The sequence below is a fragment of the Guyanagaster necrorhizus genome (assembly GCF_019112545.1).
Source record: "Guyanagaster necrorhizus MCA 3950 unplaced genomic scaffold BT62scaffold_1, whole genome shotgun sequence".
Lineage (NCBI taxonomy): Eukaryota > Fungi > Basidiomycota > Agaricomycetes > Agaricales > Physalacriaceae > Guyanagaster > Guyanagaster necrorhizus.
In genome coordinates, this window is record NW_025064880.1 from 403,393 (window position 1) to 424,234 (window position 20,842).

The window sequence follows — 20,842 nt, forward strand, 5'->3', positions numbered from 1 at the left end:
ACAAGTAAATTTCTGTACCGGTAAGGAACTTGCATGACTTGCAGAATATTCGGCTTCAAACCTTCCGAGATGGGGATGTCGAGTCAGTTGGCTAAGGCCATGATCAAAAAAAACACTTCGTGGGGAAGTTCCCTTATAATTACATTATACCGAGTTTTCATCCGCATAACCAGCATTTGCAACCCTGCAAAGATGCCACACCTTCCATAACTAAAGTCGAAAAATAGTATTCCAATGCAGGCAGTCAGCAAGCTGTCGAAGGTAGAGGCAAAGGTACAATCTTCAAGCTTCAAGTTCCATTGCGTTCAGACGTAGCACGCCATTCCTTTCTTGGCCACGCTTTTGCGGCAAAACTACGAGGGATGAACATGGGAAGAATCAGGCGTACTTACGGATGAGGCCTGAGGTCAGATATGAAGGCGTCAGGCGCAGTTGAAGTCATCAACAATGTCAATCTGTGATCATTGTTTGGATGGGTGCAGGGTTGAAGCTTCTGTATAGTATGCTAAATGCAGCAACTATGTCGCCCAACTAGAAGATCCCGACGACAGATACATCCCACTTCTGCACGGAGATTGTAACCATTTGTCTACCGTCATTACTGTGGCTTCGAGACTGATCTCTAGCTGGGGATTCCTCCCGAAAGGAACTGGTAAATGCGGTAGAGGTGTACAATGCTTATGTGAGGTATACGTCCGAATCTGAGCCTAATTCTCCCACGCGTCGACGATTTCCGACTGGTGAGTCATGATAGCAACATCCTTGCGGATGGGATTAATACGTGGATACACAAACTACACAACTTCAGTAACAGATAGCGAGAAAGCGGACGTCGACTTACTCCTTCATTATATTCGTGCATCACCTCAGCGGCAATGATTTCCTTGTCTTTCACAAGAACCTTGTATGATGCAGTCAGTGTATTCAACTGATATAGAATTAGAATGGTACTGGCAACATGTTAAGAATCTTACCTGAAGTCCAACGATGCCCATGATAAGGAGCATGATCATCCAATTTGAAGAGCCTGTCGCGCACCACAGTAGCGCATGTGCGGGGGAATAGATGCAAAATAATAGCGTCTCCAGGTCTCCGGGACTCCACATGTCAATTTGCTGTACTCTGGACATCCGTTTGCCCGGAGTCGATTTTAATGGTTCGATCCCTAACAAAAAACGCCAGAACGCCAGGAAGGCTACCCAAGCGCCGGAATGGAATCGTGACAACAGAGATGGTGGCTCGAGGGGGTCAAAGTCCAGCTCTGCGGAAACGTATTTAGCATTTGGGGAGAAGACGGGATCCGGCTGTTTGTGCAAGTGGTAGAGGCGAATGCGAGTGAAGAGAAAAATAGAATTTGCCAATGACCCGACGATAAGGAGCAATGTCAAGGGAACAGTCTGATGAAAAGTCAGTGTGTGCATGGAAAAGCAAGTGAAGGATGCATACCCAGTCGAACCACGATACGCCTTCGTCTTCACGATACATATCCTCCCATCCTAGATCAGAGTCTGGCACCTGCCGAACTTGGCTGACGCGCACACAGAGATGGAGCAGATGACACAGTCCTCCGATGATTGACGCTGATGTCCTAGGTGCTGGTAAAGGGACATTATGGGGGAAGAGAGCGATCTCAAAGGCAATTTGCGAAGGAAGAGATATTATTCTGCGGGAAATGAGATATACCCAAGTAAATAAGAAAGAGACGCCACTTTTCGTATAAGCTCTTTCTGCGCACGATAGCCCTCCTAGGCGTTCCCAAGACACTAGGCCTGGGTCGATTGGATTTATTTTGTTGAGGCGTCAAGTAGGGAGCCGGGCGTCGCGAGCGCGCAGCCTCCCAGTCAAAGGGTACGGACGACGAGATTGACGGCGTTGACGCTGGTGAATGGTGGATGCCGATGGACACGCGAGCCTTGCGGGGCGTCATGGGCAACGACGAGGAAGACGCTGTCGACGGCGACCTACCGCTACGAGGGGAGTTAGAGTTGCCCTGTGCCAGGCGCCTTCGAAAATCCATGGATACAATGGTGTGCAAAGTTGGAAACAAGGAAGACAATGGGAGACCTTTGTATGGAAACACGTGATGACCATGTGTATACTCACGTGATGTTGGTTTGGGTCGAAAAGGAATTAAATTTCACCACCCATCAAGAGTCGCTTGCTCTCCTTCTTTCACCACGAAGCGTCACCCTTCTTCCCGTCCGCCCCCAACGTCCACCACGTCTATCCTACGAACCCAAACTACATCCTTGTCGCCGAGCTCGTCAGTAAGGTTCGTATTTCTTCTCTTTTTCTGGCTCTCTTCTCATTTTTGCTAGCGTCAGGATGGCCCAACCTTCATCTTCTCATCATGGCGAGCGGCACCACCGTGAACGCTCGTCACATCACCATCACAGAACCATTTCATCGACCACTCTTCTTCTTGTCCTCTCTCTTGTCTTGGCTGTTCTTGCGGTAATGTTATCGATGCCCAGCAGCCAGAGTTCTTCAAATCCGGCCGACCCAACCTCAACTGGTATTCTCAACTATCTTTCACCTAAGCGATCGCAACAGCTAGTTGCTAGGGAAGCTGCCGTTACTCTGCGAGAGGCAGAGGTTGCCCGTCGGGAAGCTGAGCTTCTCGCCGGCGCGCCAGGCGGCATCGTCCCATCCCCGTCCCCCATCCTCTGTCCTCCCTGCGCTCAGGCCACAACCGTAGAGACGATCATGGCCCCCGTACAAACTGTTATTAAGGAGGTTGTCAGAGAAGACTCCTTGACACCTCCAGGCTGGACAAGTCCTCGTATCGATGAGATCTTGGATCGAGAACTCAAGGTTGCAGAGCGAGAACGGGATATCAGCAGACGAGAGGAAGGTCTTAATCGCCGCGAGCATGACGCTTCTCGTCGTGAGAGTTGGATCATGGAGCAACTCATGTAGGCTGCTTATCGCGAGTAGTACTATTTGCGAGTGCTGATCTTGTTCAACAGCGCGCTTGGCAATGACGAACCTGCGGTGGAGGAGGAATATGTGTACGAGCCTTCGGGAAGGCGCAAAGCCAAGGTACCGCCGCCCCTCCCGCGCCGCTCCGAGCTTTGAGACGAAGGAGGATCGACCTTTTTTTTTTTTTGCTTTATATAGTCCGTATGAGTCCCATCTGTACCCCATCATCCCTCCTTCGTCCGGGCTTGGGGGACTAACGGTGTTTCATTTTCATTTGTCCCCCTCGTCCTTTTCTTTGTACATGGCCAGGTCAGACTGTCCTGTGATATTCACTGGGCGCGTCTTTCTGAGACAGATCATTTCAGATCGTGTCTTTCGATCATGTCGCGTTCACGTCCACGTGATGGGTTCGCCGTTATGTTTTCCTGACCTGGCCATCATCACAATTTGTTACTCTCCGTTAACGATTACTGACCACTTTTCTTTGCTTTCTTTCTAGTATCAAGAACTTCCTCCTCTTATCGTTTCTGAAACTCAGTATGAAACCGAAACCATGATTATTACCCAAACTCAGACCGTCACTGTTCCACCACCTGCTAATACCCGTTTCGCCGCTTCACCAGCTCCTCAACGACCCGAATCCCCCACTGGTTCTGCTCCTCGTACCACTGCTGTTGAAGTGATCACGGAGGAGGTAGAGATAGAAGAAGAGGAAGAAGATGAACCCACCACTGTCAGGGTTGTTCGTCCGAGACCTACACGAAAAGTTCCTGGGCGGTGGTTTGGCGGGTGGTAAACGTTTGGTTTTGGATAACGTCGTTTCTGTTTCTTGCCTTCATTTCTCTTGCTTGTTTGTTTGTTTCTTTATCCACCCATCAACTCCTGCTTTTGTCGTGCTCTTGTTTCTTTTTCAAACACTTATGAAGTAGAGACGGACACGGTTTATGACTAACGTTACGAACTATGATTTACCAATAGTTAGTGTAGATTAGTTAGGATACTTACGATATGACTTGGAGAAAATGTAAGGGTCAAACTGTTTGCATTCGGGTTGGCCATTCAAGGCTTTAAAGCAACATGCATCAACAGAGAGTTCTTGCTCTCTGCCGTGCATTTGGCAGTAGAATACGAGTCGATGCGTTGAATTCTTACTCTTTCCTGCATTCAACAAACGGCGTCGTATTGTACATATGCAAAATTTACGGCTTTTCCGACTATTTGCATCGTCGAAAGTGCCAGGACCGCGTTGGCAGAGCACCAATCCTCTGAAGTCAGAATATCTCGATATCCTTGGGGAGCGCCATGCGACGGACGACATAACAAATGTCACACCAGCCATCTTGTCTAAAATTCCGCTGCGCCTCCACAGTCAGGCTAATCATCCGCTGGGCACCTTGCGCTCCCTCATCGAGTCACATTTTCCCGACTATGCTCATTTGTCTTCCCTGTCGCCTTTGGTCACCCCCTTCAAAAATTTCGATGAACTCTCCTTCCCGAAGGACCATCCAGGGAGGGCTGTGACCGACAGCTACTACATTAACAGAGGATTAATGTTGCGGACACACACATCCACGCATGAAGTCGAAGTCTTTGCGCAGGGGAAGACCAAATGGTTGTTGACAGCAGACGTGTACCGCCGCGACGAAATAGACGGGTCGCATTATCCTGTGTTCCACCAGATGGAGGGCGCATGCATCTGGTCTGCCGACGCATCCGGTATGAAGGAGGTCGAGGACGATAATGAACGTCTGTCCAGTCATTTGATCCGGTCGAACATCGTCATTGAGGATGTACCCCATCTTTCCCCCACGAATCCGGTCCAGCCAATGCATGATCCTTGTTATTCCGAGCTAGTCGCCAAAAATTTGAAGCTCTCGCTGAACAGCATGATTTTACATCTTTTCGGTGGTATTGGCGGCGCTACTAAAGAAAATCCCTTGCGGATACGCTGGATCGAGACGTATTTCCCTTTTACGAGTCCCAGCTTTGAGGTTGAAGTATTCTTTGGAGGCAAATGGCTAGAAATCCTGGGATGTGGCGTGGTACGACAGGCCACTTTGGATACCGCTGGTGAGCATTCGAATTTCAGTCCTCTTACCGTTTCAGCTGCTCATACCTCAGCAGGCGTTCCTCATAAGATTGGCTGGGCATTCGGACTGGGTCTAGAGCGGATTGCGATGGTCCTCTATTCGATCCCTGACATCCGTCTGTTCTGGTCCACCGATACTCGGTTCTTATCCCAATTTAAGCAGGGGGAAATTAGTAAATTCAAGTCTTACTCAAAGTACCCTTCGTGCTTTAAGGATGTTAGTTTCTGGACCGCGGAAGATATCAGTGTCCATGAGAATGACTTCTGTGATCTTGTCCGCGACGTCGCTGGGGATCTAGTGGAAGATGTAAAGAAGGTGGGGACTTATATTTGCGGTCTAAGCGTCAGTTCTGACCAACAAACTAGCTTGACTCATTTGTCCACCCCAAAACGAATCGGACGAGCCTCTGTTATCGAATAAATTATCGGTCTATGGATCGGTAGGTCTTAATTTTTGTGTATATGGTGTGTTCCAACAACCCCACAGCTCTTTGTCAAATGAAGAGGCAAATGGGGTCCAACAGGAAGTGGTCTCTCGACTGAAGGAGCGGTTCAGAGTAGAGATTCGTTGATTAGCAAGTACTAACTACCTTACGTTCTAGCATCCTGAGTACATAATGGATTAACATCGCCATTTCCCGACGTAAGGATCGAAGGCGTAACACCGTAGATCATGATGTCTCCTGGGCCACTCCAACTTGTGCTGCTCTAAGAATACGATCCTTAATGGTGTATCCATTTTTTTGACAATCGATGACTGTCCCGGCCACCTTCCCAGGTATCGGTGCTTGGTAGAGCGCCTCGTGACGATTAGGATCGAAAGGGTCACCAGTAGGGTCAAAAGGTTTGACGTGGTATTTGAACAGAGTCTGGAGAAGCTGACGCTGGGTCAATTCGACACCAGTGTAGAGCTCACGAAGGTGCGCTTCGGGAGGCTTTGTCGAAGCGGAGGCTTCATGCGAAGGTGGTGGTGAAGGAGAAGATGAGTCATCGGAAACAGGCATGTCTTCTATTGTTGAGGGTTCGAGGGCAGACGCAGGCACTGACTTCAATGCCAGCGTGAGGACATCGACCGTCTCGAGCAAGTCAGAGGCGAAGCGGGTGATAGCAAAGTCCCGTGTCTGCTCCTTTTCTCGAGCAGCATTCCGCTGAAAGTTTATAAAGTCTGCTTGTAGGTATCGCAGTCGTCCCTGGACTTGTTCGTTAGCTTCAGTACTGGTCGAGACAACCGGAAACATACGGTCAAGTCAACGACTTCCTCCTCCTTTACCTTCAGCTTTGCGAGCTCCTCTACACATTTGGGCTTTTCAGCGGATGGGGCTTCCCCTTCCTTCACCTCCTCCTTCACCTCTTCAGCTACCTCTGGCTTTGCTTTTCCGTTATTGACACCGGAATAGTGACGCCGCCCGCGAAACGACAAAGAGTGCGTGAAAGCGGCAGAACGTGCAAGTGTTCTGGACGACAGCGAAGCCGTACAGGAACGAAAGAGCTGAAGAGTACACGAGCTCATCGTCGTTCAGTTGGTGGCCTACCGGGATTGGGTAATTTTTGGGGGACGATCGTGGGAATATCCGGATCCTGTAGGCAACCAAAAAATTTTATTAATTTTTCTTTCGTCCGTTACTTGCCGTTTTCGTTCTTTCGAGCTAATCTAGGACTTTCTTGGTCTCCTTGGATTTTCTCAATCTTAACTATCTTTTCTGTCTTCACATGCTTACTATTCTTCTCAGACTGTAGCCCAGCTAAGATGCATCCCAATGTTCGGCATCTACGGCTACTCTACCAAACTATTGCAAATAACACGGCTCTCCGAAAGGGGCACGTCGCGCCGTATCTCGCTTTTCGTCTCATTCGTCGCACGATGGCTGGTTCTGCAACCAAAATCGACGGTACTGCTATCGCCAAGTGCGTTCTTGCTACATTTATTTTTGTCGCTGTATTCGACTCACCTGTCTTGCTATAGATCTGTCCGCGATAGTGTAGCAGCCCGCATCAAGACGAAGCAAGCGACCTTCTCGCGATTTCAGCCTCTGCTAGCCATCATTCAAGCCGGCCAGCGCCCGGATTCATCAACGTATGTCCGGATGAAAGCAAAGGCTGCAGAGGAAGTTGGCATCAAGTTCAAGCATGTCGCACTTCCTGCTGAGGCTACCGTCGACGAGGTTGTGGGGGTCATTAAGCATCTCAATGACGACGAAAGCGTTAGCGGCATTCTGGTACAACTTCCTTTGGGCGAACATGTCACTCCTGAGGGTGAAAGACTGGTGACTGAGGCTGTCAGCCCCGAGAAGGACGTAGACGGGTGTGTGGACACTTGAGGCATATTTGTCTTAATCTTTCAACGATATCATAGATTCCACGCGTATAATATTGGCCACCTTTCATCTCGGGCTTCCGATCCTGTCTTCGCACCCGGTACGCCTTCTGCAGTCATTCGACTACTGGAAACCGCAGGCATCTCGATATCTGGTGCTCATGCTGTCGTACTTGGTCGTAGTGATATCGTGGGCAGTCCTGTGGCCTCGATGCTCAGACACAAAGATGCGACGGTCACTCAGTGTCATAGCCGGACAAGGGATATCGAATCAATTGTATGAGCATCTTTAAAATTTGTATTAATACCTAAGCATTGCCGAAGGTCAAAACTGCCGATATTCTTGTAGCCGCCATCGGTAAACCAGAATTTGTTAAAGGATCTTGGATTAAGCCTGGTGCGGTTGTCATTGACGTTGGTATCAACTATATTCCTGGTAAGCTCGGCATATATCGCATCATTCATACTAACACAATATTAGATGCTACCAAGAAGTCCGGTCAGCGTCTCGTTGGGGATGTGGAATACTCCACCGCATTCGAGGTTGCTTCATTTATCACACCGGTACCAGGCGGTGTTGGCCCTATGACTGTGGCAATGCTTATGGAAAACACTTTGAAGTCAGCGGAACGATTATGGCAAAAATCCAGGGATAGGAAAGTGAAACCATTGAAGCTCAACATTCTTGAGAAAGTTCCTAGTGACATCGAAATCGCCATGGCGCAGACTCCCAAACTAGTCGCCGACCTCGCAAAAGAATTGGGACTGCTTCCCGACGAAGTGGAAAGTTATGGCAAATATAAAGCTAAAATCGAACTTAGCGTTCTGGATCGTTTAGCTCATCGTAAGGATGGAAAATACATCGTAATCTCCGGGTATGTCTAGTTGCAATGATGCGGCCACTGACAACTGATTTACTATACAGAATTACCCCTACGCCTCTTGGGGAAGGCAAATCCACAACGACAATCGGTCTGGCGCAAGCATTGGGTGCCGAATTGGGGCGACCAGCATTCGCATGTGTCCGTCAACCAAGTCAAGGACCTACCTTTGGAATTAAGGGCGGTGCTGCCGGCGGAGGATACAGTCAAGTTATTCCCATGGATGAGGTGAATATTTCCTTCGCAATTCATGTGTACATTTTTCCTGACCTGGGTACAGTTCAATCTTCATCTAACAGGTGACATTCATGCTGTGACAGCAGCGAATAACTTACTCGGTATGCATATTACACTTTGCCTATAACTGAACTAAAGGTGGCCCCAGCGGCTGCTCTCGACGCTCGTATATTTCATGAGGCCACACAATCAGATAAGGTTTGCTCATGAACATTGGAAGAGAAAGTCGGCTCAAGTCTATTTTAGGCTCTTTTTAGCCGCCTAGTTCCTATGAAGAAGGGTAAACGCGAATTTGCGCCTTTAATGTTCAAGCGTCTGAAAAAGCTGGGCATCGATAAGACCGATCCGAACTCTTTGACACCCGAAGAAATCACTCGCTTTGCTCGTCTTGATGTTGATTTGGATACTATCACATGGAACCGAGTCCTCGACACAAACGACCGCTTTTTGCGTAAGATCACGATTGGTCAGAATACCACTGAGCAGGGACACGAGCGTGTCACTGGGTTCGATATTGCCGTAGCGAGCGAATGCATGGCTGTCCTGGCCCTTACTACTGGTCTTGAAGACATGAAGGAACGTCTCGGAGCGATGGTGGTCGCCACAAGTAGACAAGGGGACGCTATCACCGCCGACGATATCGGTGTTTCAGGCGCTCTTGCCGTTCTTCTTAAGGATGCTATCAAGCCCAACCTAATGCAAACACTACAGGTCTGAATATCATCTTTGTCTGAAACTGCTCTATTTATCATGGCATTAGGGAACTCCGGTTTTCGTCCATGCAGGACCTTTTGCCAACATCGCTCATGGAAACTCTTCCATTCTTGCTGATCGCGTGGCCCTCAAGCTGGCGGGCACCGAGGAAGGTGATTCCTCTGATCGCGTTGGCTATGTCCTCACCGAGGGTGGTTTTGGGGCTGATATGGGTATGGAGAAGTTCTGCAACATCAAATGCCGAGTCAGCGGCCTTATGCCTGATGCAACCATCGTTGTTGCGACCACCCGTGCCCTGAAAATGCATGGCGGCGGCCCTGACGTAACGCCTGGAAAGCCTCTCCACGAGACATATACCAAGGAGGACCTTGTCACGTTAAAGGAAGGATGCAAGAACTTGGTCAAACACATCCAGAACTCTAAGAAATTCGGAATTAAGGTCTTGGTCGCTATTAACCAGTTTGCGTGGGTAGCTTGTTTATCATACTTGAGGGCGTTATTGAATCTGGGCATTTAGATCCGACACACCTGCGGAGCTTGCTCTCGTTCGCAATGAGGCTCTTGGCGGAGGTGCCGACGCTGCTGTTGTGAGCAACCATTGGGCTGAGGGTGGCGCTGGTGCTCGTGCTTTGGCCGAAGCTGTGATTGCCACCTGCGAAGGTCCTTCGCAGTTCAGATATCTCTATGATCTGGATTTGCCGATCGCTGAGAAGATCTCTGTCATATCTAAGGAGATCTATGGCGCGGATGGTATTGAGCTTAGTGAGCTCGCTCAGAAACAAATTGATACCTATACTCGTCAGGGCTACCAGGGTCTTCCTAGTGAGTTTATATCGTTGATCATATAATGGCGTCGCCTTATCCCTTCCTAGTCTGCATGGCCAAGACCCAGTACTCATTCTCCCATGACCCTAAACTCAAAGGAGTACCTACTGGTGTGTTCTCTTATATTCATCTCCCTCGTTGTCTCAGCATTATCTTCACAGGCTTTACGATTCCTATTCGGTCAGTACGACTGTCGGCCGGTGCAGGGTTCTTGTCTCCTATCCTCGGGGACATGCAGACCATGCCCGGTCTTGGAACACGTCCAGGTGAGTAGCTATTTTTTGTGCAATGAACTGCCAATGGAGCCGTGTGCAGGATTCTGGGAAGTCGGATTAGACCCCGAATCTGGTAGAGCTGTGGGTTTGTTCTAGATCTTTATGGCCGGGAAGGCCGCTCGTATGGGCTGCTGTCAACAAGCATCAAGTCTGTGCATCTTCATCAGTAGCATAGACTCGCAAAGCCGTCTCAACACGGAGGACTCTGCTCAATGTGGAGATGAAGAGCACTTAGAATTACTAATTAGATCTAGGCTTGCACGTAGAGATAGACATGATATCTAGGAGAGAGTAGAGTATTCGTTGTAGACAATGTCGGCATTTGCCGCAAGCAGAGATTTTACAATAATTGACTCTGTTTCACCGACAATCATGAAAAGACTTGGCGAAATCAGCATTTTCTCCTCACGCTCATTATGTTCGCCTTTTCTATTTGTTACTTATGTTCCCTCAAAAAGTCACATTAGTCATTTTATATTCACATGCTGTTCATGCACCCCGACATTGGTGCATACTCTTCCGTGTTTGTTGCTGCCTCGCCGGAAGTCGACGCCGACCCACGATATCAGGGAGGGTATCTGCAGCCCATCGCACAACTTGGGGAGGCCTCGAAGACAGCTTGTGACCCGGAAGTGGCGAGGGAGCTCTGGCAGACGAGTGAGAAAATTGTGGAAGGAATGCTTTCCCTTTCTTGAATGACGGTCATCTGGAATCGAGCTGCCTGCCTAGTAATTCGACTTGATTCCTTGGAAATCTTGTCTTATTTGACCATTCTCGTTTCTTCCACGCAAATATATGATGTGATGCCATGCAGGACATTCTATATCTGCAATCGTGAAGCATGCGGGCTCTTCGACATTATTCATGGTGCCTTGGTCGGGGTCTGTACGGTATTTTGTTGAATCCAATCGCGCCTGAGGTACCTGAGTGCGCGTATATAAATACAACCGGTAATCGTCCCATGTATCCGTTGAAGACCATGGGAACGAAGTAGCTACAGGGTCCGAAATTTTTAGCTTTTCACACTAGCGCGACCTTAGAATTTATCTTCCCAGTAATGCTACACGAATATGACAATATGTTATTACTTCTCTTATTATATCTATGATTCGGTTAAGGATGGATCCTGATAGAACTTCATCAAGTCTTGAACGTCTTCCTTGCTTCCCAGGAAAACTGAGCACCGCTGGTGAATCCCAGTAGGCACAATGTCAAGGATACGCTGAGTTCCAGTTGTGGCAATACCTCCGGCCTTGAACAACAGGATAAGCTGAGAAACACTCAATGTCACAGTACATACCTGCTCGGTCAAAAAGGCCATAGGGAATGCCTCATAAAGCAATCTGAGTTTACCGTTCTTGCTCTTCTTATCGTCAGGGTACCCAAAGATACCGCCGTACAATAAGGTGCGGTGAACATCAGCAACCATGGAACCGATGTACCGAGAGCTATATGGAGCTTTAGGAGGTGCAGGGTATTTGATTGATTTCAGGTAGGCGTTGACAGGAGGATGGAAATACATGGCGTTCCCTTCGTTGAAGGAATAAATCTTCCCGCGATGGGGAATCTGGATCTATAGTTTCATGGGTAAACATTAAGATAAAATTGAATTGAAAACGGCGCACGTCAGGGTGGGTGAGAATGAATTCTCCCAGGGAGGCATCCAACGTATATCCATTGACACCCTGTCCGGTTGACAAAACGAGGTTTGCCGATGATCCATACCTGGGGAACGGTATGAAAGACGCATCACAGAGGGACACAGGACGTACATGGTATAGCCTGCCGCAACCATTTCACTGCCAGGTCTCAGGACATCCTGAACACTAGCGGAGCCGTCGATATCCTGTCATCAGGGTTGAGTGGTGCCCTAGGAGACAATAATAATAATACGCACCACTTTGTATATCCCGAAGATAGTTCCAATGTTAACACCAGCATCAATGTTGCTGCTACCGTCAAGGGGGTCAAATACGACACAGTATCTGCCACGGTTTTTTTCCTCGATGATAATCGCATCTTCTAGCTCCTCCGACACCAGAACGGCGGTCTTGCCGGAAGCCCGGAGAGCATTGACCATGATATCGTTGGAGAGGACGTCAAGCTTCTTTTGATCCTCGCCTTGAACGTTGGTTTCTCCAGCCAAACCGACCCTAAACACGCTCGTGTGAGATTCGATAAGACAGACGGCAGCGACGTACAGGTTAATGAGTCGGGCCTTCCGAACATTGGTAGCAATAAATTTCGAGGTAACCTGGATGGCGGTCAGCAACAAAGTAAGGTCGCCGGTCGCCGCTGGCCCTAGGCGCATCTGATCGTTGAGGACATGGCTACCAGGAGCGTGAGCGACGTCGAGCAAGGGGGACAAGGAAGAGATACCGGGTGAGGGTGATGAGATCAGTGCTAGGGGGCTCCTCGTTGGACATGGCAGCAGAGAATGCAGAGGCAGTACGATAGAGTCGTTAAATAATAAACGTGCGGATGGAATCGGACAATGGTGGGACGTAGATTATCCGTTCCCCGTCACGTTGCTTTAAATAGGAGAACGGGGAGATCAATTGCTATCACGTGCCTTCCCCACACGGGGCTAACCGGGGAACTGACAACATAGTACTCCCCCGTCAACGGGTCGACGGCTTCCTAATCATTCCATTACAGCTACTTACATAGATCTCTTTAATAATGGCTTTCGTATACCCACCTTGTTACCTCTTCCTCTTCTCTCCCGTCGCGACAGTGTCCTTGCCCCGTCGCGTCCGCAGTGGCACCGGGAAAGTGTCGCTGTCATCGTCTTCCCTATCTGTACTGTCCTCCAATGCGGCCCGATCCTCCCCATCGCCCAATCCCCTGATCCCACTCGTATTGGGTCCGATGGTATCACGTCGTTCTAGTTCATCACCAGAATCATCTTCCAGCTCGTCTTCCTCTTCTTCCTCTTCCTCGTATCCACGAGACTGGGCTTGTGCAATAGCGGCTGCTATTTCAGCACTGATACTTGCAACCCGTACTTCCAGCGCCTCTTCAGCACCTGTCTGTGGTGGAGGAGCAGCCAAGGCGGCACCACCTGCATGAAACAGTGCAGATATCGTCCGTACTGATTCTGCGAGTGCTTGATCGTCGTCGCTACTGTCTTCCACCCGTCGCCTCTTCGACTTGAAATTGTACTTCCTGAAGCAGGCTCGTGCATTAGTCTAAGAATGTCTCCATCGTGTCATACGTATACATACATGTTAGGGTCTGGCGTCCAATTTGGATCATGAGTCCGCATATGCTGATTTAGAGTCGTTCGCCGCGTAAATGTTTTCTCGCAGTTAGCATCTTCGCATTTGTATGGTCGTTTGCCAGTATGGGTTCTCCGATGGCGGGCTAGACTACTCGAGTCACTAAAGGTTTTGCCGCACGCCGGATATTCACAGCAGTGCGGTTTTTCCCCAGTGTGCACCCGAGAATGGACATGTAAAGCCGAACGCTGTCAGAATGTCCCAGCTCATCAGCACACCACGGTAGCGGAACAAATCAGGGCCACATGCCTGAATGAATGTCTTGCCACAGTTGGTATAGTCGCAAACGAATGGCCTTTCACCTGTGTGTATCCTTGTATGCCTAGCAAGGTCACTACGTCGTGTGAAGGACTTATTACAGTTTTCATGGTCGCAAGGATACATGTGATTGGGTCCTTTCTCCTTTTCAGTCTTTTTGCCCTTCTTGTTGTTGCCATTAGATAATGTGACAGCAGAGGTGGATGCAACGGGTTGCGAGACAACAGTTCGATTCACCTGCGTTAGAACGGATGACGGAGTCGGAGGGCGAGGCTGGGAATCCGAAATAGGCCGGACATGGGAGACGACGGGCGAGGAATCAGGCGAGGACGGGCCGTGAGCATTGCGGTGTTCGAGTTCTGGGTCGTATTGACCTGATAGCTGCGTCAGTATATCATTTATATCGGTAAATTCACCAGGTAAAGACGCCGGTGGATCGTTGTCTGGTCGAGAAGGTGGGATAGGGTGGCTGGGCCCGTCAACGTCGCTGTCGCTATGGCCATCTGAATAGAGATAGTCGGTGTCTGGTGGCTGGCTACCGCGTTCCCCCCGCCCGGTGGATTTATGAGGACTCTCGGAGGACTCTCCGGCAGTCAGCGAATGAAAGGCAGGTGCTGTTCGTGTGTTCTTCTGTCCCTTCTCAGCCAATGCGGCAGCTCGCTGTCGAGCGAATTCTGGATCTTTCGCTGCCAGTTCCTGAGCCGCACGTTCATTCTCCGCGGCCTGAGCGTGTGCTGCATTTAGCACGGCAGCTAATCCGCTGAGATCTATGCTAGCCAAGCTGGAGAGATTGTCATTCCCACCGTCACCTTCTCCATCTCGAGATTGTCCCAGGTTAGCTTGATGTTGCTGAGCGGCTGCACTGAGCAAAGCCGCAGATGCAGCGGAAGCATTCTGGTTGAGTAAGGTAGCAATTTCACGCTCGAGTATTTCGACGGAGAAGGGCTCAGAGGTGGAGAGAGAAGGTAGGTGGCCACTGGACTTTTGCAGAGGCGACAGGATGGCATTTGGCGTGCTGTCTTGGGTCTGGTCATTGTTGTTGGAATTTATGGCGTCGTCATCATCGTCGATAGTATGGTCGTGAACGACGTCGGATAAATCAAGCGCAGGTTCCTCGTGGTCCATGCTAGCTCCAATCGCGGCGGTGATATCGAGTCTGACAAAGAGAGAGGACTAGTCAGCAAAGAAAAGTGTAGAATGAAGGATATTCAACTGCAGAATACCTTTGGAATGGCGCAGAGGTAAGGAAGAGGATAATGTGATGGTGGATAAGGGCAGAGCCTTGGGCCTGGTTGGCCTATGGTTGAGAAAGAATCTGGGTTCCGAATACGCATGCCACGTGCTCGGAGCTGCCCCTGAATTTCATTTTTATCGTCACCTCACCTTCGACCACCATCACCATCATGTCTGGAATCCAGACGTACGTCCCGAACAGCACGGCAGGCCTGAAACCGAAGCGACATCATGGTTATGCTGTATTTCTCTTCATTATGGGAACCCTCTTTCCACCGTTGGGTTCGTCATCAACATTGTTTGTAACTCATTGCATATCCTGATGTTATTCTCTATCACAGCCGTGGCAGCGAGATTCGGTTTTGGAGGAGACTTTTGGCTGAATTTGCTGTTGACCATCTGCGGATATATTCCAGGTATGTTCTCCACCGTTGTTGAGTGATATGATAGTAATCGTGACAAGGTCATGGCCACAATTTTTACATTCAGGTTAGATTTTGCATCTCGCTCAAGTGTTGTCTCTAATTTGTGTCACAGAATATAAGAAATAACAAGAACCATCGTCGCACGCCAAAATGGGCTCAACGATATGGTCTTGTGGACACGTTCGAGATCCGTCGCAAGGAGCGCAAGTCCCAGTGGGCAGCTCGTTACAATGATCGTCTGCCCCAGTCAACCCTAGAGGGGCAGCCCTACGAGGAGGGTCAGGAGGCGGGATCCAGTATAGACCTACCTTCGGAAGATGGACGAGGACAAAGGCAAGTCAATGGAGATTTGTGGCGGCCGGAAGACGAAAACTATTACGTTGCTGCACAAGATGCCAATTTGGGCACAGCCTCCAGCGGGCGATGGCACTATCCTGCCAATTTTGAGAACACCGCTGTCTCCGCAAATTCCTCAAAACGAAGCAAGAAGAAGAAAGAGAAGAAGGATCGGTGGGCGAGGACAGAGGATGCATATTCTGTATCGGAGGAACGACAACGAAGGAAATCCAAAAAAAAGAAGGGCAAATCGTCTGCAGCTCCTGACGATAGCATGTATTCGCAAGATGGCTCTGTTGAGTTTCCTGAGGATGCAGAAGGTGGCCTGTACGGTGAGAGGGCGACAGAGACGGGGGATACTGGGCAGCCAAAGAAGACCGGGGACGATGTGTTCAGTCATGAGTTTTGAACGACATAATACGCACCCTGGGGACGGTACGAGTATCATACTTGATACCATGCGGTTATTGATAGAATCTTAGTGAATCGGCTATTTATTTATTGGGTTACCTGCAAGGACTCATGTTTTTGTTTTCGATTAATACCAGCGTTTTTGCACAATCATTTTGTGCGTGCTTACATGGCAACATGACGACGCCTGCGGTATCACTGGCAGCATGTGAGAATCTTTATCTCTCGGCTGATCCTGCCTTGTTCTCATACCGCATGGACTGGAGGCCTTCTTCATCCATTTACGCCAATATATTCCGTATATATCTGACGACGGAACACGGTCCTGAGAAGTTTTCAAATGAGCTATCATCTCTTTAGGTGTTCTTTCAAAGCATCCACCATGATCTTCTCGTTACTTCTCGTATCCCTGACAGCCGTCGCTCGCGCTGCCGTTCTCGTGGATTTTCAGGTTGCTCAGCCTGTCGTTGTACCCAGTAATGTAAAGCAATGCACGGTTCAAGTGCTCCGGTAAGTCTGCTGTCTCTTATCTTCTACACTGGTCTTACATATGGCATATTCAGACGCGATTTCGCGTTTTCTTTTGGCGAGTTAGTGGCTTTACAATCTTATTCATGGGGCGTAGTTAACGACAGCAACTACAAGCGCTGAAGTTGTGGAGCTAGTGTATGTGTTTTGTTGGATGATGTGCCAGCTCACTCGCTGATGAACGTAGGCCTCCCACGGACTGTGGTTCCGTTGGGTCTTGGTCGGCTATAACTCTGAATCTGACGGTAACTTCCAATGGAACTCAATTCGACCGACTCGGTATTTTTACGTTCCAAAATGTTGAGAGTGAGGTGCAACTCTAATGTGGCGTTTGCATGACTGACCTTTGGTTTCCATATAGTCTGGAGGACGTCTACGCCAGAGCCTACTCCAGGCGACGGAATCATTTGGACTTACATCAAGGACGTTTCGCAGTACATGCCGCTATTCGAGACGGCTGGCACTTTCATTTTCCAGTTAGATAACCTCATTGAGGCGGGTTTGGATGGTATATATTCATGCACGTAGGCTTAATTCGTCTGGGTTATTTGATGTTGACACGGTTGTTAATTAGCTGTGGTCCACGCAACCTATTATGACTCTTCTAATCAGCATCCTCCGGCCGACAAAGCTGACTTGATTGTACCTCTCTCTACGCTAGCCAACGACACTGGAAATGACGCTTCAGTGCCACCCGGCTTCTCGGTACGCGGCCAAGGTAGTTTTCATGAATTCATTCCGATGATTAGAATAGTTGAACATCACTCTCCCTATCAACACCGTGGAAATATATGCTGAACTATTTGCGTCCGGTAACGCCCAAGAGGAATTCTGGGTGATAATTTTATTTCTGTCGCCTGGCCATCAACGCATCTAACTCATACACAGTACACCAATGCCGCCGACAATTTTATCTCTAGTCTCCCTGATGGCACCACATTTGGCCAAGGGCCTTTCCGTGAAGTTCGTTTACTTATCGATGACCAGGTAGCCGGCGTCGCATTCCCGTATCCTGTCATCTTTACTGGTGGTATCTTACCGTCGTTCTGGAGGTGAGTGGATCTACTCTCCAAGCTGTTTTTTTTTTTTTCGTTAGAGCGCGTCCGCAGACCAATCACCGCATATGGCGCCTTGGACCTTCCCACTTACTTCCTTGATGTAACTCCATTTGCACCCTTGCTTTCAGATGGGTAGGTCTATCTCGTGCTGTGGTAAAATAGGAGATTCACTCTGAAGGGCCAGTAATCCTCATAACTTTACCATCGACGTTCCGTCTGCGGAAGCAGACCATACCATAAACCAGAACTGGTTTGTTTCGGGACTGCTGCAGGTCATTACGGATTCCTCATCGGGGCGGACTACTGGCAACATTACTAAATATGCTGTCGAGCCATTCGCAGCGACGTCTGTTAGGGGAAGTGCATCCGAGTCAGAATTCGACGTCGAAATCATTGTTCAGGCCACGCGGAGTGTGCACATCGAGGCCGATGTCATAAGCGGGAGTGGCAAAGCTACCCACGTTGTTTGGACCCAAGATATGAGCTATTCTAACTTCCAAAGTTACACAAACGAGGCATTGACTCAGGTGGGCGTGTGATCATCAGTTTATAACTGCCTTGCTCACTCTGTCCGAAATTACGATGGTCTTAGTTTGTAAAACAAACAGCTACGGGAGACATAAGTTCCACCCACAATGGTGTTTCTGTTGTTGCTGATTCGTTCTCTTATGTATGCAAAGACAATTCATTCCTCGTGATGTCTGTGCTCAAGTCCTTGAACAGCCTCTTGAGCTTAATATCACTTTTCTGACTCCTGAATTTACCAGCTGTAGGTATTAACAGTCCTCTAGTTGTTTACTGACTCAGGCGCACTCCAGGGACCTCTGAGGTCGATCATTCGTACGATCGGACGGTACAAGCGAGCCCCCTGGTATTAGGGACTACGATCCATAATCATCAGATAACTAGTACGTCCTCGACGTCCATTCAGTGATTTTGACTCATACCTCTATGCGCAACAGCTGGCTTTTTCCAAACAGCTTCGACTGGCAATACTGGCAATGGAACAAGCAACAACACGTTTACTTATAGTGACACTGCCGGGAACACATATCAGAGGATCGTGGATGCGGCGCTCAATAATATCACTTTTGACAGAGAAAGTGGAAGTCTTGCACCTGCTAATACTCCAGTGTTAGTGCAGGCGTTGCAAGCTAATGACGGAATGTTTGCTCCTGCGCGTTTGCCTGGGAATAGTGCATGACGAGCAGTAGTAATAGTTCATAAGTATGGGATACTTTAGTCGCAAATTGAGCTTTCTGTTTATTCGGCTGTGTCGGCCCGGATACGGTCAATGAGCATCAACTCGTACCCGATCGATCTTGACGAAAGCTATCATGTCCATGACAGAGGTGCGATTTTTAGAACCCGTTGCCTTTTCTTTCACTGTATTCTTGTAGCTATCACAGCCAAAGGCAAAGCGTAGAGGCACCAAACGAACGAATGTAGCTTTCTCCGACGACGACGACGAATCGGATGGTCGCGCTCGGGATCATCCTCATTCCCCCAAGAGGGCCCGTATACACAGCACTGAACCGGATACCGCCACAGACCATCACTCACGTCAACATTCTCTGGAGCCTTCGCCAAACGTCGGTCAGTCAGATGCAGTTGCGACGAAGAAACCTAGGAAAAGGAGGCCAAGTACCCGATTTGTTGACGAGGACGATGATTATGATGTCAACGTCGAGGATGATACTGATGACCTCTCCAAGGCATCTGTTGCTATCCCAGATGGCTTTCACGATGACAACGAAGACTTCATTGATGATGACGAGGAAGCGCCCATGAAAGGGAGTAAGAAGGGAAAGATGAAGGGTGTAAAAGCGGCTGGGAAAGGCAGAGGTAAAATCAAAGCCAAGTCAGAGGTGAAAGAGACCAAGATGAAAGACGAGCGAAAAAGCATTTCGAAACCGATACCATCCGATACCCAACCTCCTTCCTCGAAACGGCCCAAGATTCAAGATACGGGCGATGCACCTAGCGGCGATAGCGCTGCCTCTCAGCTCATGAAGGATGATCATCCTACACAGGTGCCGAAGAAGAAACTTCCTACGATTAAGAAGAACAGGGAACCAGGTCCTTCCACTCCGTTAGTGGCCAAGTCTGTGCCTTCAGCACCGACAGTTCCCAAGGACGACTTTTCTTTGACCAATACTCTCACATCGGTTTCTAGAAAGCCGCCCCTCGTGAGTGGGGGTGACTTGGATTTGAGCAACAGTTCAGTATATTCGTCTCTGTTCAAGGTGAGTATCAGTAATCGCAGTCAAGGTATCATCGTAATTTTTTTCCCAGCCTGCCGCTAACACGCCGCGCACTTCCTCGAATCGAGATGCTGAAAGACGGAAAGAGCTGAATAAACTGAGAGAGGAAGCTAGGACGAAGCGTGAACTAGAAGCAGTGAGTTCTTGTTACATGTCATTGTTGTCTTTTCGGTCTCAAATAATGTATAGAATTGTCACTTTAATTTGCAAGGTGACATGGAGAAGATATTACGATTTGAAGACCGATTACGGTCTATCAGAAGCCCCACCGTGTACCCAAACGTACTAGGCGCTAAATGGAAAGAACAGTGGGAACGGGACAAACGGCATCGCGTCCAGACGACATCCAGGGACGTGGGTGATAGCCGCGAGGAAGGTGAAATGTGAAGATCATTTAAGTATGTTACTCCGCCACAACTTAATGCACTAATATCTCTGGGAGCTTGCACGTACTCTGAGGGTCAATCGCGTACGGCAGAGGGCCCAACTTGCCCGTGTCCGCGGGTAGGTGCAGCCGTTAGACTTTCAAACTTTGCGAGCACGTCTTCCCAACCTCACTGCAGTAATATCATAGATATGTGCCTTACTTGACCTCTACAATTACAATCAGTGCCTAAGCAAGCTAAAGCACTGGAAAATGATAATAAAAAGGACAATTTCTGGTCCGTAATTTGGGTGACAGCAGTCCTGCACTTATTAGGAAAAGCTCTAGAATCAGCGTCCTCAATGCTCTTGTCGGTGGAACACCTTTTAAAAGTGTTTCGCGAGTATACGGACTTCGTGACGTTCGT

General features: G+C 48.9%; 11 protein-coding genes across 11 annotated transcripts; 7 read left to right on the forward strand and 4 right to left on the reverse strand.

Moving 5' to 3' along the window:
* Positions 1-457: 457 nt before the first annotated feature.
* Positions 458-2,043, reverse strand: BT62DRAFT_925052 (uncharacterized protein). Its single transcript, XM_043184709.1, has 5 exons — positions 1,710-2,043; positions 1,447-1,663; positions 975-1,397; positions 842-928; positions 458-794 (listed from the first exon to the last, which is right to left on the reverse strand). The coding sequence occupies exons 1-5, from the start codon at positions 1,925-1,927 to the stop codon at positions 708-710; spliced, it is 1,032 nt and encodes a 343-aa protein (XP_043046008.1). The 5' UTR covers positions 1,928-2,043; the 3' UTR covers positions 458-707.
* A 164-nt stretch (positions 2,044-2,207) lies between these two features.
* BT62DRAFT_925054 (uncharacterized protein) lies at positions 2,208-3,549 on the forward strand. Its single transcript, XM_043184710.1, has 4 exons — positions 2,208-2,272; positions 2,319-2,915; positions 2,970-3,119; positions 3,422-3,549. Exons 2-3 carry the CDS (start codon positions 2,467-2,469, stop codon positions 3,076-3,078), a joined length of 558 nt encoding a protein of 185 aa, XP_043046009.1. The 5' UTR covers positions 2,208-2,272; positions 2,319-2,466; the 3' UTR covers positions 3,079-3,119; positions 3,422-3,549.
* A 470-nt stretch (positions 3,550-4,019) lies between these two features.
* BT62DRAFT_939477 (phenylalanyl-tRNA synthetase) lies at positions 4,020-5,843 on the forward strand. The gene is made up of 4 exons (XM_043187713.1): positions 4,020-4,992; positions 5,047-5,327; positions 5,378-5,451; positions 5,499-5,843. The coding sequence occupies exons 1-4, from the start codon at positions 4,113-4,115 to the stop codon at positions 5,581-5,583; spliced, it is 1,320 nt and encodes a 439-aa protein (XP_043046010.1). The 5' UTR covers positions 4,020-4,112; the 3' UTR covers positions 5,584-5,843.
* On the reverse strand, positions 5,524-6,413 carry BT62DRAFT_939480 (uncharacterized protein). Its single transcript, XM_043187714.1, has 2 exons — positions 6,252-6,413; positions 5,524-6,201 (listed from the first exon to the last, which is right to left on the reverse strand). Exon 2 carries the CDS (start codon positions 6,013-6,015, stop codon positions 5,683-5,685), a length of 333 nt encoding a protein of 110 aa, XP_043046011.1. The 5' UTR covers positions 6,016-6,201; positions 6,252-6,413; the 3' UTR covers positions 5,524-5,682.
* Positions 6,414-6,637: 224 nt separating this feature from the next.
* On the forward strand, positions 6,638-10,625 carry BT62DRAFT_925056 (FTHFS-domain-containing protein). The gene is made up of 14 exons (XM_043184711.1): positions 6,638-6,916; positions 6,975-7,313; positions 7,365-7,602; positions 7,650-7,761; positions 7,807-8,200; positions 8,251-8,434; positions 8,487-8,544; positions 8,592-8,641; positions 8,690-9,154; positions 9,204-9,622; positions 9,675-9,979; positions 10,030-10,092; positions 10,144-10,248; positions 10,298-10,625. The coding sequence occupies exons 1-14, from the start codon at positions 6,873-6,875 to the stop codon at positions 10,351-10,353; spliced, it is 2,832 nt and encodes a 943-aa protein (XP_043046012.1). The 5' UTR covers positions 6,638-6,872; the 3' UTR covers positions 10,354-10,625.
* BT62DRAFT_925057 (uncharacterized protein) lies at positions 10,622-11,102 on the forward strand. The gene has a single exon (XM_043184712.1). It carries the CDS (start codon positions 10,740-10,742, stop codon positions 10,950-10,952), a length of 213 nt encoding a protein of 70 aa, XP_043046013.1. The 5' UTR covers positions 10,622-10,739; the 3' UTR covers positions 10,953-11,102.
* A 72-nt stretch (positions 11,103-11,174) lies between these two features.
* BT62DRAFT_925058 (fructose-1,6-bisphosphatase) lies at positions 11,175-12,749 on the reverse strand. Its single transcript, XM_043184713.1, has 7 exons — positions 12,637-12,749; positions 12,459-12,587; positions 12,155-12,410; positions 12,030-12,103; positions 11,883-11,982; positions 11,558-11,830; positions 11,175-11,509 (listed from the first exon to the last, which is right to left on the reverse strand). The coding sequence occupies exons 1-7, from the start codon at positions 12,681-12,683 to the stop codon at positions 11,360-11,362; spliced, it is 1,029 nt and encodes a 342-aa protein (XP_043046014.1). The 5' UTR covers positions 12,684-12,749; the 3' UTR covers positions 11,175-11,359.
* Positions 12,750-12,865: 116 nt separating this feature from the next.
* On the reverse strand, positions 12,866-15,065 carry BT62DRAFT_6315 (uncharacterized protein). Its single transcript, XM_043181688.1, has 4 exons — positions 15,010-15,065; positions 13,788-14,952; positions 13,485-13,726; positions 12,866-13,425 (listed from the first exon to the last, which is right to left on the reverse strand). Exons 2-4 carry the CDS (start codon positions 14,919-14,921, stop codon positions 12,963-12,965), a joined length of 1,839 nt encoding a protein of 612 aa, XP_043046015.1. The 5' UTR covers positions 14,922-14,952; positions 15,010-15,065; the 3' UTR covers positions 12,866-12,962.
* A 134-nt stretch (positions 15,066-15,199) lies between these two features.
* Positions 15,200-16,199, forward strand: BT62DRAFT_998546 (uncharacterized protein; the record flags this gene model as incomplete). Its single annotated transcript, XM_043190734.1, has 4 exons — positions 15,200-15,311; positions 15,371-15,445; positions 15,493-15,518; positions 15,567-16,199. The coding sequence occupies 4 exons, from the start codon at positions 15,200-15,202 to the stop codon at positions 16,197-16,199; spliced, it is 846 nt and encodes a 281-aa protein (XP_043046016.1).
* A 161-nt stretch (positions 16,200-16,360) lies between these two features.
* Positions 16,361-19,086, forward strand: BT62DRAFT_6226 (uncharacterized protein). Its single transcript, XM_043181644.1, has 15 exons — positions 16,361-16,409; positions 16,468-16,711; positions 16,765-16,791; positions 16,847-16,867; positions 16,917-17,035; positions 17,091-17,249; positions 17,304-17,434; positions 17,484-17,564; positions 17,618-17,781; positions 17,839-17,919; positions 17,972-18,314; positions 18,380-18,457; positions 18,511-18,556; positions 18,606-18,695; positions 18,750-19,086. The coding sequence occupies exons 2-15, from the start codon at positions 16,542-16,544 to the stop codon at positions 18,989-18,991; spliced, it is 1,752 nt and encodes a 583-aa protein (XP_043046017.1). The 5' UTR covers positions 16,361-16,409; positions 16,468-16,541; the 3' UTR covers positions 18,992-19,086.
* Positions 19,087-19,113: 27 nt separating this feature from the next.
* Positions 19,114-20,652, forward strand: BT62DRAFT_925063 (uncharacterized protein). Its single transcript, XM_043184714.1, has 4 exons — positions 19,114-19,139; positions 19,188-20,033; positions 20,083-20,187; positions 20,241-20,652. The coding sequence occupies exons 1-4, from the start codon at positions 19,125-19,127 to the stop codon at positions 20,436-20,438; spliced, it is 1,164 nt and encodes a 387-aa protein (XP_043046018.1). The 5' UTR covers positions 19,114-19,124; the 3' UTR covers positions 20,439-20,652.
* The last annotated feature ends 190 nt before the right edge of the window (positions 20,653-20,842 follow it).